This window comes from Fonsecaea pedrosoi (genome assembly GCF_000835455.1).
Source record: "Fonsecaea pedrosoi CBS 271.37 unplaced genomic scaffold supercont1.1, whole genome shotgun sequence".
Classification (NCBI taxonomy): domain Eukaryota; kingdom Fungi; phylum Ascomycota; class Eurotiomycetes; order Chaetothyriales; family Herpotrichiellaceae; genus Fonsecaea; species Fonsecaea pedrosoi.
Window position 1 is genome coordinate 1,679,643 of NW_013550615.1, and position 16,272 is coordinate 1,695,914.

The window sequence follows — 16,272 nt, forward strand, 5'->3', positions numbered from 1 at the left end:
GATTTAAATACGACAGAGCTTTGGAGATCTGCATGGGGCCGCTTATTGGAGACTTATAAGATCCATCATCCCTATGTGATTCTGTATTGTGATATTATGCTTGTATTGTGTCTTAGAATCTTGATTTTTTCTTGACTTGGAGCTCACCACATCAGCATTCCACAACTCTTTCTCAGCCACCACCTTCCGTCACAACCTTCCGAGTCCCCCACGACTGACAAAGAACAAGATGAGCGGCCCAACAGAGAAGAAAAAGACCTTCACAGGCTCCTGCCACTGCGGCTTCATCAAGTACAAAGCGACCTTTGCGCTGAGCGACCCTCCCACCGCGGGCCGGTGCAACTGCACCATCTGCCTGAAACAAGGCTTCACGGGCATCCGCCTCCCGCGCTCGGACTTTGCGTTGGTCTCGCCCGCGTCGCTGTCCGAGGCGCGCGACTACCAGTTCCGCTCGCGCGACGTGCACAAGTACTTTTGCGGCACATGCGGCGTCCACGTCTGCGGCGAGGGCCGCTTCGAGTTCCCCGCCGGCTCGGGCACCATACACGACTTCTTCTCCATCAACGCTGTCACCCTCGACCAGCCCCAGGAGGGGCTCGAGCTGAGTAAATTCAAGATCTCATATGTCGATGGGAGGCATGATAATTGGGGCGCGGGGGCAAGGGATGTGCCCTGGCCAGGGGGGATTGTCTGAGTCTGAATCACGAAGAAAGGGCAGGCCATAGGGGAACATACAGGAGGACTAATGGTAGGCAGAAGGGGGGGGGGGGGAGGAGGAGTCGAGTGCCAGGGTTCTCTTTCATTCTGGGACGGACTGGGTTTTCTAGTCCGCTTCACTGAACTGATTCATGGCTATGTTCCTATAGGGGTACAGTCATAAGCTACACCCAGGATGGGCCTTCTCCCCCAAAGCTTCACTGAATAGCTGGTGCTTCATAACTTCCACTGTCTGGGTCTATCAAGCCAATGCAATCATGTTCTCTATTCGCTCCTTGCAACACGTGCAAAAACTCATCGCACAAGTCATCTCCGATGGCGAAAACGAGGATTGTCGACCTCAGACTGGGATGGAAGCCGCTCGTATTCTGTGATGTCTCGGTGCCGAAGGAAGATCTGCTCGGCTCATCATGAGTAGAGTAGTCCGTGTGATTCAATCAAACCAGTAGCAGGTAGAGTGCCTGTTAGGACCATGTTCTGGACACACTAGGCTGTGGAAGCAAAGTAGGTGATGATTATGATACAAGCTTCAGACATAACAGTAGCAATCATCCGAATGCCTGAGCGATCGACCTTACTTATTTTGGTCTCAGGCCTTGACGCCCAGGTACTACGAGATACATGTACTACCACGTAAAGGACCACTTACGAGGAGGGAGAAGGAAAGCGAATACCGTGGTTGGACGAGTGGTAGTAGGAGATTTCAATCGGCACGACTAACTTTGGTGAGGGGCGTATTATGGCACAGAGAGGAGGAGATGCTGATTTGATCATCGATGTGATAAACGACACCACTATTGACTTGGTCCTCGTCTCCGAGGAACTGAAAGACGCCACGGTCAGAGGCAGAATCAGGGTCGGATCAGCACTCGTTGACGTCGGTTCTTAATGCCAAGAAATATGTCGGTTCACTTTCCTCTTGTGGTATAGCCAATTGCTAGCGGCGGCGGCGGCTGCCTTTCGCCTTTTCGCCTTCGCTGTATTTGTAAAATTTCAACCCTCCGCCCCCTTCTTTACACAACAATCTTCTCTCACCTCTTTGTTCACTTTAACCCTTTTTTCCCTCTCTCACACAATCTCTCACGCTCTCATTCCATTTAGACGAAGAATTGACTCTGTATAATTGATTCTTACCCTCCTTCCCTCTCATTTCTGACATTACAGAGAAACGACGCATTTCGGCGCCCATCATGTCTTACGGTGGCTACGGTTCATCAAGAGACGGCGGTTATTCTAATGGGTATGTGAAAATCTCTCAAATTCATCGTTGTCTGCGTCACAAATGTCCCGCGCCCGACTTGCAGGTCTTGGATGGCCTGGCGCAGACTGATTTTTTACTTTTTTCTGGATCGTAACTAACAATTCCGCAGATACGGCGGCGGCCATGGCGGCTACTCCAACGGATACACCAACGGCTACGGCGGATCCAACGGATACTCTGGCGGCGGCGGCGGCGGCGGCGACAAGATGTCTAACCTGGGCGCAGGCCTGAAGCAGCAAACTTGGGATCTGAACAATCTACCAAAATTCGAAAAGTCATTCTACAAGGAGGATCCCATAGTTACGGCCAGGTCACAACGCGATGTCGATGAGTTCCGCAGAAAAAACGAGATCACAGTTCAAGGTCGCAATGTCCCACGACCAGTCGAAACTTTCGACGAAGCCGGATTCCCCAGTTATGTCATGTCTGAAGTCAAGGCCCAGGGCTTCACAAAACCTACTCCGATTCAATCTCAAGGCTGGCCTATGGCTCTTTCTGGTCGTGATGTCGTCGGTATTGCCGAGACCGGATCAGGCAAAACCCTGACCTACTGCCTTCCCGCAATCGTTCACATCAATGCTCAGCCACTCCTTGCCCCCGGTGATGGTCCCATTGTCCTTGTTCTTGCCCCGACTCGAGAACTCGCCGTTCAAATCCAGCAAGAAATCACCAAATTTGGCAAATCTTCCCGGATTAGGAACACTTGCGTCTATGGAGGTGTTCCTAAGGGTGGGCAGATCCGCGACCTTACTAGGGGTGTGGAAGTGTGCATCGCTACTCCGGGCCGTCTCATTGACATGCTCGAGTCTGGAAAGACAAACCTGCGCCGCGTCACTTACTTGGTTCTCGATGAAGCTGACCGTATGCTGGACATGGGCTTCGAGCCACAAATCCGCAAGATTATTGGCCAAATCCGTCCCGATCGACAAACCTGCATGTGGTCCGCAACGTGGCCCAAGGAAGTCCGACAGCTGGCCTCCGACTATCTCAATGACTTCATCCAGGTCAATATCGGCTCGATGGATTTGTCGGCAAATCACCGAATCACCCAAATTGTCGAAGTTGTGTCCGAATTCGAGAAGAGAGATCGTATGATCAAGCACCTTGAGCAGATCATGGAAGATCGCAACAACAAAGTCCTCATATTCACTGGCACCAAACGTGTGGCTGACGAAATCACTCGATTCTTGCGTCAAGACGGATGGCCCGCACTCTGTATGATTTCTCCCTTCTATCCTCTGTTTTGATTATGAGCTGACGGTCGACAGCTATTCACGGTGACAAGCAACAGAATGAACGTGACTGGGTCCTGAACGAATTCAAAACTGGCAAGAGCCCAATCATGGTCGCTACGGATGTCGCATCCCGTGGTATCGGTATGAACAAACAGCAATCCCCTTCCCCCGTCCCTTTTCCCTATTATATTTTCTATCTTGTACCTCTTACCATTGCCGTCGTGTGGAATGGTGCCGCGCTCTCTTCCCGCTTGTTACGCTCTTGCGTTGCGTAACTTGTCCAGGCTTTTGTGTTCTCGTCGGTCCTTTTCTGGAAATCCTGGATTCTCTTGCAGTTTGCCGGGACTCTTGTTCCTGACATCTCTACATCTGCTTTGTCCAACACGAGTAGGTTGTGGGACACATTTACTTTGACCAGATCAAACTGCAAATCCAGGATCTTTCGCCCCCAAGGACCGTAGACGCTTGCCGATCTCCCGGACATGGACATTTGTCACCACAAGGATAATGCTCCGAGCTTCAGAGAGTGACATGCACCTCCGCTCACACGACCACACATGGTCCCCGGCGCCCCGTAAGACCACCAATGGCTGAGTTGCTAACCTTTACTTGAAGATGTTCGAGATATCACTCATGTGTTGAACTATGACTATCCCAACAACTCGGAAGATTATGTTCACCGAATCGGCAGAACAGGCCGAGCTGGCAAAAAGGGCACAGCCATCACGCTCTTCACTACAGAAAGTACGTATCCTTACACCCTCACACGTGGTATAAATTGCTGACCTTTTTTCCTTCTAGATGCCAAGCAAGCTCGTGACCTACTTTCGGTCCTCCAGGAGTCGAAGCAAAGCATCGAACCTCGTCTCGCAGAAATGGCACGCTACTCTGGCGGCGGTGGCGGCGGCCGTGGCTATGGTGGTCGTGGCGGTCATCGTGGAGGCCGTGGCGGCTTCACTGCTTCCAACGCTGCGCCCCTTGGCCGGTCCAGGTGGTAACCGATAGGTCGGTCGAGCCAACTGCTCGCAGCGACACGCAAACGGTGAGAACGATCACAAGCGGTTCGCTCACCTCGCAAGTTGCCGACATTGCACCTTTCCTTCATCATTCAAAGAGACTCTAGACTTGTTTTGTGCATTACTGCCATATCAGGCTCAGGCGTCAGGAAGCACAGGGAGGGGAAAGATAGATTGCGTCCACTTTACATTAGCTGGGGAGGACCCTTGTTCACCCCTGGCGGCAGGTTTTACGCATTCATGGGATTTTGATGGGTTACGGGAGCAGTTGGGGCTCCTCACTTGAGAAGAGTTGAGCAAAATGGGGATAGAGCTGGTGTCAATGACGACTCACATGGCTCCACCGAATTTGGAACAGGGAGAGAGACAGTTGTGATACGGAAGGCATGATTTTCCACCGGCAGTGCAGCATTGTGATGATCGATCAAAAGAACAATAGAGATAGAAGTACTTGCTACATAGCTTGAGTGTAAAATCAGAAACGTGCATTGCCGTGGATGAGATTTTGTATTCACGTGGTCAGTAAGTTGTGTAAGCAGGGAAAGGCGAGGATGTTGAGAATACAGGGCACCTCGGCGGCAGCATATAACCACGAGACATATGGACGCTGCCGAAGCCGCCCAACGCGCGAAGGTATAGGGGAGTTTCGAATTGGTTATTATGTGTCTCACATCGGCGTTAAATGACTAGGAAAGTGAAACTCACGAGGGCACGCATTTGCTCCTGCTAGGGGGGATAAACTCGACGTGCATTCAATGGTGTAATATGGTGTATCATGTATAGTGTATAGTGACCGTATATATGAGATATGTACAGTACTACTCAGTAGGTCACACAGAACAGACTTTCAGGGCTTTCTTCCTGGTGAATTCGACAACACAAAGCATCATCATGATCCCCGTTCCCGTCCTTTTTTTGGGTGGCCAGCCAAGAGGCCTGATAGGCAGATAGATACCGTAGATAGATACTCTATCTAGATGATCACTGTATGTACCCTTGTCTTTTCGGGCCAATACCCCCTGGAGCGTTCTAGAAATGTGTTTCGGCCTGTTCGAGGTATGTAGGTTCGTTTAGGGGTTTTGTTCTGTTGTGTGGCAGGCCAGAAGAATCAAGAAGCCGTGGCCTGGCTCCAGTTGAACCCTCGGCGATGCGTTCATGGCTCGAGAGTAGCGCTTCCCTTCCCACGGTGGGGGAGTTGTCCTCTGCAACCAGGAGAAATGCGATCTCAGCGCGCCAAAAAGATGGCCTGTGGCTGGGAGGGGATTGCGCAATTGTTCAAAGGCAGGAAAACGTTTCTTTGCGTCAATTAGTAGTAATCCTCGCCAAATGCTTCGTTGATGAGGCTGGCAACCCGGTGCCACGCTGCGGCGGTGTCGTCGTCCGTGTCTTTGACGACCATCAACTTCCACGGGCGCAGGTAGAAATAATCCTCCTCTTTGCCGGCCTTGGAGGCTTCGAACCGGTTGTACATCTGGGAGAAGATGGCCTCCATGCCCTTCTTGTGCTTCAATCTCTCGGGTTTCTTGATCTTGACGAGTGGCTGTCGGCAGAATTCCAAAACGAGCGCCGCGATGCCGGCGGCGACGGGGCAAGCGACCGACGTGCCTGATACCCTCTTGGTCGCCTGTCCCGTGTAGGGCGTTTCCACGTACATGCCCAGGGTGCTGAAATTGTGGGCGTCGTCGCTGGAGGGCAAGGGATTGTTCTTCCACGGGCCGCCTCCCCCATGCGCGGCGTGGATCGCGATCACCTCCGGACGCTTCGCCGGGTACGCTCTGCCGTCGTTCCGGCCTGAATTGGACGCGGCGGCGAACAGCAACACCTTGTCTTTGATTTCTTCAAGTTTGGCAGACATGGCCTCTTTTGTCTTTTTGTCATTTTTCGATATGGCGAACGACATGCTGATGATGTCGACTTGCCAGTCGTTCACTGCGTGCTCGAGAGCCTAAAGTGTCGATTAGCAATGCTCTTTTGGGAAAGAAGAGAGGACTGGCCTCGATGATGTAGTCTCCATTGACGTGCTTCCGATCTTTGAAGACACGCGCAATGTAAATGTCGGCGTTGGGCGCCACTTTGTGCGCAACCATCGCACAGGTTGTTCCGTGGCCGTCTTCGTCCTGGTCCGCCCGCCAGTCCGTCGATGGAGGGGCCCAGAAGCCTCGCAGACGTCGTTCTTTGGCAGTTCTCTGTTTAAGTTTCTGCACTTCCGGGTGCTCCGTGTTGAGCCCTGTGTCAAGGATAGCAATACGTGGTCGGAGACCTGCTCCCGAGTTGAGGACTCTGAAGCCATCGAGAAAAGAATGGGTTTCTTTCAAGTGTACTGAGAACCATTCATCGGTGCTGTTCCCGCTTAGCGACGTCAATCTGGGACGGGGAGGGACTTGCTCTTTAGATTCAGTCTCATCGCAAGCTAGAAGAGCCGCATCTGAGAAGTCGGCATCAATGGTGTCGGAACGGATCACGGCTCTGCTAGACGAAGTCTCAGGACCACCATGATCAACAGACCTCGCCCGTATTGTCTGCTGAGGAGGGGCCAAAGGGGATGCATTTGCCACAGGCCTCGATGGGTCGCCAGCGCGTAGTGAGGGAGTCTGGGAGCCACGCAAGCAGGCGAACTTCGAGACATCGTTTGTCTGTTGATCCCTTTGCAAGCCGAGCGGTTTCGCAGGAGGTCGAGGTCGCGTTCTCGGCGACTGGATCGGCCGTCCTCTGAAAGCAACAGGCTGCGAAGTTCCTTCGGGCAACTGTGCAGAAGAGGTTCTTGACCGAGGGAAGCTCGTGTTGGAGCCTTGATCCAATGATGAGACCTTCTGAACAGACGCCGAGTTCGATACTCACTTGTATCACCTGCGATGCATATTCCAAGGCCCACAGCCTCGTTGTCAAAGGTATCAGCTGTAGAAGATGGGAGTCGAACCTCTGGGGTCGTCTGAGGGCTGTAGATCGGAGATCCAGTGGCCGCGGTGACGGGCACAGTCTTGTCGCGTCTGTTTGCCTTTGCTTTCAACCGATCCATCCGCTTCTGGATGTTCCTCCGCTCCCACTCAAGTACACGGCTGTGATTTTCTCGTATCGAGTCGGTAGTTTCGTGTTTTCGGCCAAGGCCTTCTACACTCACCTCGAGTGCGTTCTGGAGGATGTCCAATGCATCCTTGCCGCGATTCCGGGAAAGAAGCATTTCCACGACTGCGATTTGGAGGTGTAAAACTTGATTCAGGATAGCCTTTTCGACGTCTGTGTCGGGTTCTATTCGATCGAGCAGGTCATGGTGAATGTCGATCGCCTGGTCAATCTTGCCCTGATTTGTCAATGCTTCGGTGAGATGGGTTCGTATAAGCAGCACATTGGGATCGCCCGGTGCAAGCCACCCGTCTACAAGCCGGAGCATCTCACTGTAACGTGCTTCGACAGTCTCCCAGTCTTCAATGTCAGTCGCGTGGATGGCCTTCTTTTCAATTCGGCGCAGTTTCTCGATCCTTGTCGGGTCAACCCCAGTGTCCTTGTCTTCTGTGTTCATAGTCTCCATCCTCGTCATGCTGGGCGATAAATCGCATCGAGAAAGGCATGGACCAGCAACAATCAGCGGGACATATGAAGAGATATACGTTGTTCATCATAAAGTACATGAAATTCGAGAATGAGGCCGAGTCATTCGAGGGACGCCAAGACGATATCTTGGCGGTACAAGAGGACCTGAACTGCTCGCAGCTCCCAGCACGCTCACCGACACGGCGCCGCTTTTAAAAACCACCTGCTCACGACTCACGCTTCTCTCACCTCTTCTCACCCTTCGACTCACCCGCTCTCCGATGGTCTGATTTCTGCGGCGGTACCCTGGGCGCCTGTTCCCACGACGGGGCCCATGGGCGACACGGGTGGATCCATTTTTGGGTCCCTGTGTTCAGCTCGTCGCGTCGACTCTGTCCGTCCCTGCCCTCATCTCGCCGACCTCACGTACAAAATGGCGTCTATCCCGGCTGCCGGCCTGCAGGTGGTCACCCTCTCTTTCAGGTCCCGGGTCCCCTATTTCTCCCCCCCCCCCCCCCCAGCTCTTTCACGAATAGCTGTCGATCAACGAGGGTCGAACCTCCTTCTCTGCCGTAACGATGAGCCGGCCCAACGATCCGACGGACGAACTCTAGGCTCGTGCGGAAGCCCATGGCTACGAGCCTGGCGCACATATTGAAGCCGATGAAGGCTGGGACGCCGATAAGTACGTTTCCACAACGAAGCAGAATCACAAGGTGACGTTGCGCCGATACCTACGGTACGTAGCTCCGAACTATCCGTGTCCCTCTATTGTCCTCCTTCCTCAGCTAAGCCGACCCTGACGAACTGTACTAGATGGCCGTCTTGGAATCATGCGAAAAGGCCATCAGCGGCAGGGACTCCCGCCTCCCGACGAGGACGGAGCCCGCCAACAGTATCTGGCTGGGGGAGTTGCTGCACTAGATCTAACCGCCGTCAAAGACTTCATTCGATTCTACATCTCCACTTGCTTTCCAGTGCTGGAGGGAGGGCTCCCGAATCCGACGTCGACCCCCGATGCCATCTGTACCGTGGCCGAGTTTCTCTTCGCCGGCCTTTTTCGGTCTACTAAATCCGCAAGACCGGGGTGAGGTGTACTACGTAAGACAGGCTCTCCTCTGATCGACATTGGAGTCCGTATTCCGAAAGGACTTATGGCTGATACTGGCTCAGTGGATACGGCGTACCCTCGTGCGCGAGGGTCTCGTCTTGAACAAGCATGGACCGAAGCATAACTTCACGGTTCGGGACCTGACCCATGTCCTCCTTACGCTTTGGACTTGCGACGATTTAATCTTCATCCACGAACGGTACCGAGTCTAAGCTACGTTCCTTATATACGTCTACTGTTGGACGGGTGTCCGCGTTGGAGCATTCTTTACCGACGGACTGCGCTACAAGGTAGATTCCCCTTCCTGTCCATCTTGGATTCATAGGTTAACTGGACAAGGATGTCGAGCTCATCCTACAACGCGTTCATAACAGTATAGACGGCCGTGATTGGGGACTGGTCTATAAGATTGACTGACGCTGGGTGAAGAACAACCGCGATCCTGACAACGTAAGGTAGGTGACCTCCGCTCTTCTATTCTCGGCGCTCTCTGGGACTCTCTTTCTCGTGCTGACGATACGGCCTGATGTCAGATTCGGAGCGGCCGCAAAGGAACATGCGAGGCTCTTCTATAACGACGCCGGGCTCCTTCTCTCAATGGCTATTGCCGATGGTGCTCTGTTCGGCTTCGACACGATCGACGACGTCCAACAGCAGGTCATTCCCCCGGGCGAGGACGAGCTGATCCTCAGATTCAAGAGCGAAATGCAGGCGCAGCCTATCTGCCGCCAATGCACCAGAACTGGAATGACAAACAAGCCGATACCGAAAAAAGCGTTTCCTCCATCTTCAAGAGTACCCCCGTCAATGCCAGTTCCTTTTAGAGCCCGTCCATTCTTGCCATCAGGCGACAGCTGGGGAAGGGAGCCGACAGTAAGTGTCCTGCTCCGTCATTTCCGGTCTCACTACTGACATGCAGTTTCAGGACGACATACCTCGGTCGAGCGATTGCAGCACCTGACCCAAGCCGATCCTCGCGTTTTCGTCCAGAGCAACCCAGCTAACTGTTCCTCGGTGGACAGCTAAGCGGCCTTTCGGGGCAAAGAGAATGATCAACGACACATCGACTATTTTCAGGGTCTTGAAACTTCCATAAAGATGGCTTACCTAGTGAGCTTCCAGCCCATCTCGAAGGTGAATTAAAACACGACACCTACCTCTGCTATCTGGAGGCCGAGGTACAGAGGCTGAGGGGCTCTGATGGCGATAATTCGTCGTTCAGCGCTGCCTTACGGCGGGCCACCACACATTGGAGGAAGCTAAAGTGCGACGCCCTGCGCTTACATCAGGAGACTTGGGTGTAAGAGCATCGAGATTGGAAAGTCTTGACCCGGGGGAAAGAGACGGCTATACACAATCTAAAGACGGAGCTAAATCTCAGCGCAACCAGCACATCCAAAAGTGTGTCCGGGCAGACATGGCCAGTCGGCTCAGGCGCCTCTAATCGGACATCTACTACTCCTGCTGGTGCTTTGACTGGGTCGTCGGGGAGTAATGGACTCCGCACTATCAAGCACATCTAGACGCCTTGACGATTAAACGATGTAGTACAGTCACCTACTATCATACGTTAGTCGTCGCAGGCTATTGCCCCTTCTATATGGGGGACACCTCATTGGCAGCTTCCGACCGGCTCAAACCATGGTCACGCGAGCACAAACTCTGGACCTATGTATGGGAGGGGCATTTGACCGACGGTCGGTGGCCGCGTGTGTGCCCCCATCCATTGTGGGACGACGCTCTACTCGGCGATCCCACCTCCTTCCAATTTCATCTCGTGGATACGCACAAGTTCAGTCGGTCGCATACAGCACATGGTACAGGCAGCCATCTGCGCTCTTCCCCAAATCAGAGTGGCCGCGTCCAGGACACCCGCGAGCTAGGCTCTCCTTGTCCGAAACGAAAATTTCAAGATGATCATCACGGCTTCGAGTAGCAGTCATCGATGTCACCCGAGTCTATGGCCGAGGACCAGAAAGCCAGGCCTCCTCGTGCTCCTAAGCGTCGGCGAGCAAGTGCTGCCGGTCGGACCGTCTGCCCTCAAGTCATCATGCTCGGCCTCGACGACAACCTTTTAGACCGGTCTGACACGCCTCCGAGCGAAACAATCTTGGGGTCGTCCGTGAACCCTGTACTCCTGTCTCCCGATGACGGTGACGACGACGATGACAGCTCCATTCATACAGGCTTTAAGCCCCCTCTACCCCTTGACGTGGCCTCGTCTCAGCAACGCCCTTCATCCGAACCAGAAACACTCGAAGGCGAGTCGGACGTAGCTACTCTCTTCGACTTCGACCAGTACCTCCGCTCGCCCTGGCCTCCAACCTAGCCTCCACAATCAGACGAGTCCGTGAGTGACTGGAGCGGAGCCACCCTTATAGGGCTTGGACGCGACCCGTCATGTGACGCGATCGCGACGAGTCTATCCGCACAGCCACCTGCTCTTGTGGATTATGACGTTCCAGAGGACGAGGCGGCCTCTACAGTGTCAACAGAAGTGGATCGGCTGTTAGCACAGCCATCCCTATCTGTCAAGCCAGAGGCTCTGGTTGACAAGGTCACCTGTTGGGCCGAGAGCGGCCCTCGCCTCCGACTGCGTGTCAAACCACCCAAGATCACGCCCCGTCTCAAGGTCCCAGAAGGCCACTCAACAACTCAACTCGACGACAACAAGGGCATCACACACGGTAAGGGAAAGAAGGTGGTGTCAAAGCAGAAGAAGCCAAGTGCAGGTAAACGTAAGAAAGCATCTCGTTGACTGAGAGCCTATGCGTTTGCGTAGAATATCGTCGTAGAGATTAGCGAGCTATGTTGCTGTTATCACTGTTATCCAGGCCAATAGAAATCGTTCTATCATCCGCGAGCATTAAAGTACGAAGACCACACCACCCGAGAAGGTGAATGTCAGCCCCTTCATCAACAGCCGTACATGGACAAGTCTTTTGATGGTCGTAGTAAGAGCATTTAGATAGACGGCACAGAACCATTAAAACCATTAAAACCCATTTTGCCCAAACCCCTATTAGTCGAAAATTCACGTGATTCAACTTGACACAGATTCGGTTAGTGACAAAAATCTTCTGAAACTGAGTGCTTCATCACGTGCTCAGACCTTGGACCGTCATGAGGAAGACATCGAATAATAATTGTTTTATGCCTACATTGGTTGATGCTTGTTTAGAACATTAGTGGCTGATTAGGTGGTTTATTGTCGCGCCACAAGCCATGATATCGTACGATGTTACTTAACATATCTTGACATAATGCCGAAGAAAGGATATAGTTAGCTTTCCTGCTGCCATCACCGCAAAGCTTAGGTGTGGGATGAAGGAATGACCGTCCTGGGGTTCTCGACTTTCCCGATAGAGAAACGTTGATCTCTACCCTCAGCTCGAAGTTTCCTGATTGAGATTAAGAAGCTGAGACATGCCCATAATCCTTGGGTCTTCACCTCCTCTATGTGCAAGTCTTGCCGGCTAAGTCGCTGAAATCGTACTCAAACATCTACCTCGTACTGCACGGCCTTTGAGAAAGTACCTCGTCAAGCTCGTACAACTTTGGGATTCTGCGGCTGGTCCGAGATCGAGGCCTTGCGTCATCCCTATCGATCATGTGACCAGCTAATAGTAAGGGGAGATTAACTATTTCTTTATTACTGGCTAGTCCAAACATACTATTCCGTGCTTCTGCCTGCGCACCTTCATGCCATGTCCACCTATTTCAAGATGATGGTTGTCGTCGAACAACACCTCCTGTCTTCATCTTGTCCAGCTCCCTTCCACTTGAACACCTTGACTTCCTACCCAGAGGATCAGTATGTCTACGGAACTTGACCGATTGCGCCAACTCCTCCAGGAAGAGAGACGACTCCGCGAAGAGGAGACACAACGCCGCGTGGCTGCTGAATCGCAGGCGAAGTCGGAGCAAACCCGACGGGAGGAAGAGCAACGTCGACGAGAGGAGGAGCAAACACGACGGGAGGAAGAGCAACAGCATTTCCAGCATCGAACTGGCAAGACGAACCTACCTGAATTCCTCGACGCCTGTCACGTATATCTCTACCAAGACCTGAAAATACAAGACAAAAGCGAGTCGACCCAGGGCACGCCTGCCAATGCCGACCGAAAGCTCCGGCCAGATCGCATCGTTCGTTGGCATGACTTTGCAGAATGCCAGACTCGAGTATGGGATGTGTTGATGCAATCGGACACCATTGAGGACAAACACTACACCTCACGACATTCGTTGCAAGAACACGGCGAACAGCTACATCGACGGCGATTGAGCTCGGAGTTAGACGTTCACTACTTCGTTCGATTTGCGATCAATGAACAAGTTTCCTCGATTGTTGAACAATTGTCGCAGGATCCCCACCTACGACAGTCGCTGAATCTACGCGGAAATGTAATCTTTGAGAATCACGGCAACATGCTGAGTGTGGACGACCTCGACCTGGAAAATCTGGACGTTACCCAACCGCCGCCACGTCGGCGCTCACCGCGTCTACGTAAACAGGCCGATCAAACGCCGTTGGACCCTCCGTCGTCGTCGGCCAGTCGAACTCGCTCCTCAATCCCCCGTGCCGACCAGTTTGGTGTTCACCATATTGTCAATGAAGCCAATGTCGTCACGCAGAAGATTCCAATCTTAGTTATGGAGTACAAGGCCGCCCATAAATTGACCTTGGGTCACATCTACACAGGCCTCGGAGAGATGGATCTAGATGACATCGTCCAAGAACGCCTCGACGAGGACGTTACGCGACGATGTCAGCGCCTAGTCGCGGCGGTGTTAACCCAGACATTTGCATACATGATCGCAGCGCGGGTGGAATTAGGGTGCGTCTTCACCGGCGAGGCCTTCATTTTCCTGCGTATCCCCGAGGACGACTGTTATCGTCTAGAGTACGCTCTCGCCGTCCCTCACGGTGATGTGGGCCCGTCCACCGGGTGGCATGAGCAATTGGACCAAGATAATCGACTACATCTTACCGCCGTCGGCCAATTGCTGGCGTTCACTGTGAACGCGGTGCAAAGCCCTCGCCGCAGCCTCCGCTGGCAAAGGGATGCAGAGAGGCAGCTCCAGACGTGGCAACTGGAGCCTGAAGAGTTGGGCGAGGATATGCCGGAAATAGATGTTCCAGGGTCTGAGTACCGACCACCGCTCGGGGAGGACGCGCGGTTTCTGGTGGAGTCTCCGGTCCGACGTCGACTGCGCCCTCGAACTGTCTTTCAGCTGGACAACGCGCCCAGTCAACATTCGACAGATACCGAGGAAGACAGTGGGGGTGAAAATGGAAAGACCGCCGCCGAAACCCCAAGCCGTGGGCCGCAGCAACGGCGCCGAGGGTCTGCCGTCGGAGGCTCCCAGCATGGTTCCCCGGCGAAAAACAGGGGAGCCTCCAATGCACACCCTCAATCCGGTCGGCAGCGAGACTTGGGACCATATTGCTCAGCCCAGTGTCTAAAGGGCATGCTGATCGATGGTCCTTTGGATCCTACTTGTCCGAACGTGCACCGACACGCGAAAGGCTCACGACATATGATTGGCCTCAAACGTTTTCGACGTTCGGTACGACGTATATGGCAGGAGCACCTCGAATACTGCGAAGAACTAGGCCTCTACGGAGCGAGAGGCTGCCTGTACCGGATCCGTCTCCCTAGCTGGGGCTATACCATGATGGCTAAGGGTACACGACAAGAATTCATCGCCGACCTTAAGCGCGAGGCAGCAATGTATCAAAAAATCCTGCAACCGGTCCAAGGAACCATTACCCCGGTATACCTGGGAAGTTTCACGATGCAACGACCTCTGCATTATATGGGGCAGGTGCCAATCGTGCATATGATGTTGATGTCCTTCGGAGGCTATCCCATGCATCGCATGCACATCCCACCAGGTGCTGCTCAAAGTGCCATTGACGGGCTACGTGCTATTCACCGACTTGGAATCCTACATCATGATATTGCGCGACGAAACATGCTATGGGACCCGGTTTTGCAGCGGGTGATCTGGCTCGACTTTGAGCGAGCACAAATCTGCCAGCGTCGGCCACTGATGGAAAAATCGGTGAATGAAAATAAGATGCCGACTAGGGGAAAGGCTAAGAGGACTTTCGAGGAGCGAGCATCTGTAGAAGTCAGGAAGGTCCGGGCAGAGCTGAATCCTACTCCTCCGGGACCCTGAACTTATTGTCCGGTGTATATTCGAGTAAAAAAGAGAGCACTGGGAAAGACTGCAGCGTTCAGATGTCAGCTCAATAGTGGCCGATGACTTACGCGTTACATTAATAGCCTGTAAGCTTACGGATGAATAGCATAGCGACGAGTACAGTAACTCCCTGGTCACTTCTGTTCCCCGCCTTCGTTTACCGACATGGCTAGATATCTTGCCGCAGCTTGTCCGTATAATCCAGCAGTTCCAGTGTCGTGACCGACCTCGACGTTGGAGAAATTACGCCACCGCCCAGCCTATAGGGCCAGTTTAAGGGAACCTCGTATATGGACTCGGTACTTCGTAGGTACATTTCAGGGAGCATCACGTTGGCGTCTAGGTGCCAAGTGTTACGGGCCAGGCCTGCGCCCTGGTCACGGCCGGGCCGTGGCCGCCACAACACGGAAGGTAGGCCGAGGGCCTAGCTAGCCAGTGCGGATTTCGATTTAGATAGACAGCCCACCTTTTTGTCGGGACCCTGATAGAGTGTGCACCCAGATTGAAAGCCAGATGGAGCTTTCAAACCTGGTTACGACAGGATTGCGTTCAGAAGCAGTATCAGTATGTACGGTGCATGAGACCTCTGATACTATGTAGTGATACTAGCTAATACTAGTATCATTATGATACCTTCCAATAATCGAGGTATCGAAAACCACGCTGGGTAGGAGCGTCGTTGCCTGAAAAGCTGTTCCGATCAATGGCTGCTGCATAGGAGAAGCAGGCATCTCACACTCTGCACGCGATTGTGCTGGCGGTTTGTGACCCGGTCTCGCTGCTAGGGGAAGCGCACTCTGAGGCAATCGTCGGGATGATGGTAATGATTGCATTGCCACACTTCCGCAGATGAATTCCAGAAGATGAAAGGAGGCAGAGTCGGCCACAGCTGCGTTGTCGTATCTTCATCAGCGACAATTGGATCACACCGGAGTCCAGACTCCAGATCTCTCAATCAGAGTGGCATGGGTGCCTAGGTCCATGGGGTCACGAAAACACTGAGATTCCCGCGAGCGCATTCTCAGAATCTTTTCCTGGTCACCGTCCCGCAGACGCGTCGTGGTCCGAGAAGGCACCCTGTTATCCACAACTACGCATTCACAGTATTCGGAGGCCCCAGGGCCTTTCCGTTCTCAGCGACTCGTACCGTGGCGTCCTATGCGGCCTGCCGCAGGTGTGCCGATTGCCTCGTTA

At 53.2% G+C, this 16,272-nt stretch overlaps 7 protein-coding genes across 7 annotated transcripts; 6 read left to right on the forward strand and 1 right to left on the reverse strand.

The window, feature by feature from the left end:
• Positions 1-229: 229 nt before the first annotated feature.
• On the forward strand, positions 230-694 carry Z517_00607 (uncharacterized protein; the record flags this gene model as incomplete). Its single annotated transcript, XM_013433571.1, has 1 exon — positions 230-694. The coding sequence occupies one exon, from the start codon at positions 230-232 to the stop codon at positions 692-694; it is 465 nt and encodes a 154-aa protein (XP_013289025.1).
• A 1,213-nt stretch (positions 695-1,907) lies between these two features.
• Positions 1,908-4,211, forward strand: Z517_00608 (ATP-dependent RNA helicase dbp2; the record flags this gene model as incomplete). Its single annotated transcript, XM_013433572.1, has 5 exons — positions 1,908-1,957; positions 2,088-3,193; positions 3,247-3,354; positions 3,829-3,957; positions 4,015-4,211. The coding sequence occupies 5 exons, from the start codon at positions 1,908-1,910 to the stop codon at positions 4,209-4,211; spliced, it is 1,590 nt and encodes a 529-aa protein (XP_013289026.1).
• Positions 4,212-5,535: 1,324 nt separating this feature from the next.
• Positions 5,536-7,764, reverse strand: Z517_00609 (uncharacterized protein; the record flags this gene model as incomplete). Its single annotated transcript, XM_013433573.1, has 3 exons — positions 5,536-6,174; positions 6,248-7,017; positions 7,068-7,764. The coding sequence occupies 3 exons, from the start codon at positions 7,762-7,764 to the stop codon at positions 5,536-5,538; spliced, it is 2,106 nt and encodes a 701-aa protein (XP_013289027.1).
• Positions 7,765-8,387: 623 nt separating this feature from the next.
• On the forward strand, positions 8,388-8,848 carry Z517_00610 (uncharacterized protein; the record flags this gene model as incomplete). The annotated part of the gene is made up of 2 exons (XM_013433574.1): positions 8,388-8,442; positions 8,574-8,848. 2 exons carry the CDS (start codon positions 8,388-8,390, stop codon positions 8,846-8,848), a joined length of 330 nt encoding a protein of 109 aa, XP_013289028.1.
• A 360-nt stretch (positions 8,849-9,208) lies between these two features.
• On the forward strand, positions 9,209-9,894 carry Z517_00611 (uncharacterized protein; the record flags this gene model as incomplete). The annotated part of the gene is made up of 5 exons (XM_013433575.1): positions 9,209-9,241; positions 9,298-9,323; positions 9,402-9,681; positions 9,732-9,741; positions 9,788-9,894. 5 exons carry the CDS (start codon positions 9,209-9,211, stop codon positions 9,892-9,894), a joined length of 456 nt encoding a protein of 151 aa, XP_013289029.1.
• Positions 9,895-10,813: 919 nt separating this feature from the next.
• On the forward strand, positions 10,814-11,626 carry Z517_00612 (uncharacterized protein; the record flags this gene model as incomplete). The annotated part of the gene is made up of 2 exons (XM_013433576.1): positions 10,814-11,140; positions 11,198-11,626. 2 exons carry the CDS (start codon positions 10,814-10,816, stop codon positions 11,624-11,626), a joined length of 756 nt encoding a protein of 251 aa, XP_013289030.1.
• Positions 11,627-12,684: 1,058 nt separating this feature from the next.
• Positions 12,685-15,054, forward strand: Z517_00613 (uncharacterized protein; the record flags this gene model as incomplete). The annotated part of the gene is made up of 1 exon (XM_013433577.1): positions 12,685-15,054. The coding sequence occupies one exon, from the start codon at positions 12,685-12,687 to the stop codon at positions 15,052-15,054; it is 2,370 nt and encodes a 789-aa protein (XP_013289031.1).
• Positions 15,055-16,272: the final 1,218 nt, after the last annotated feature.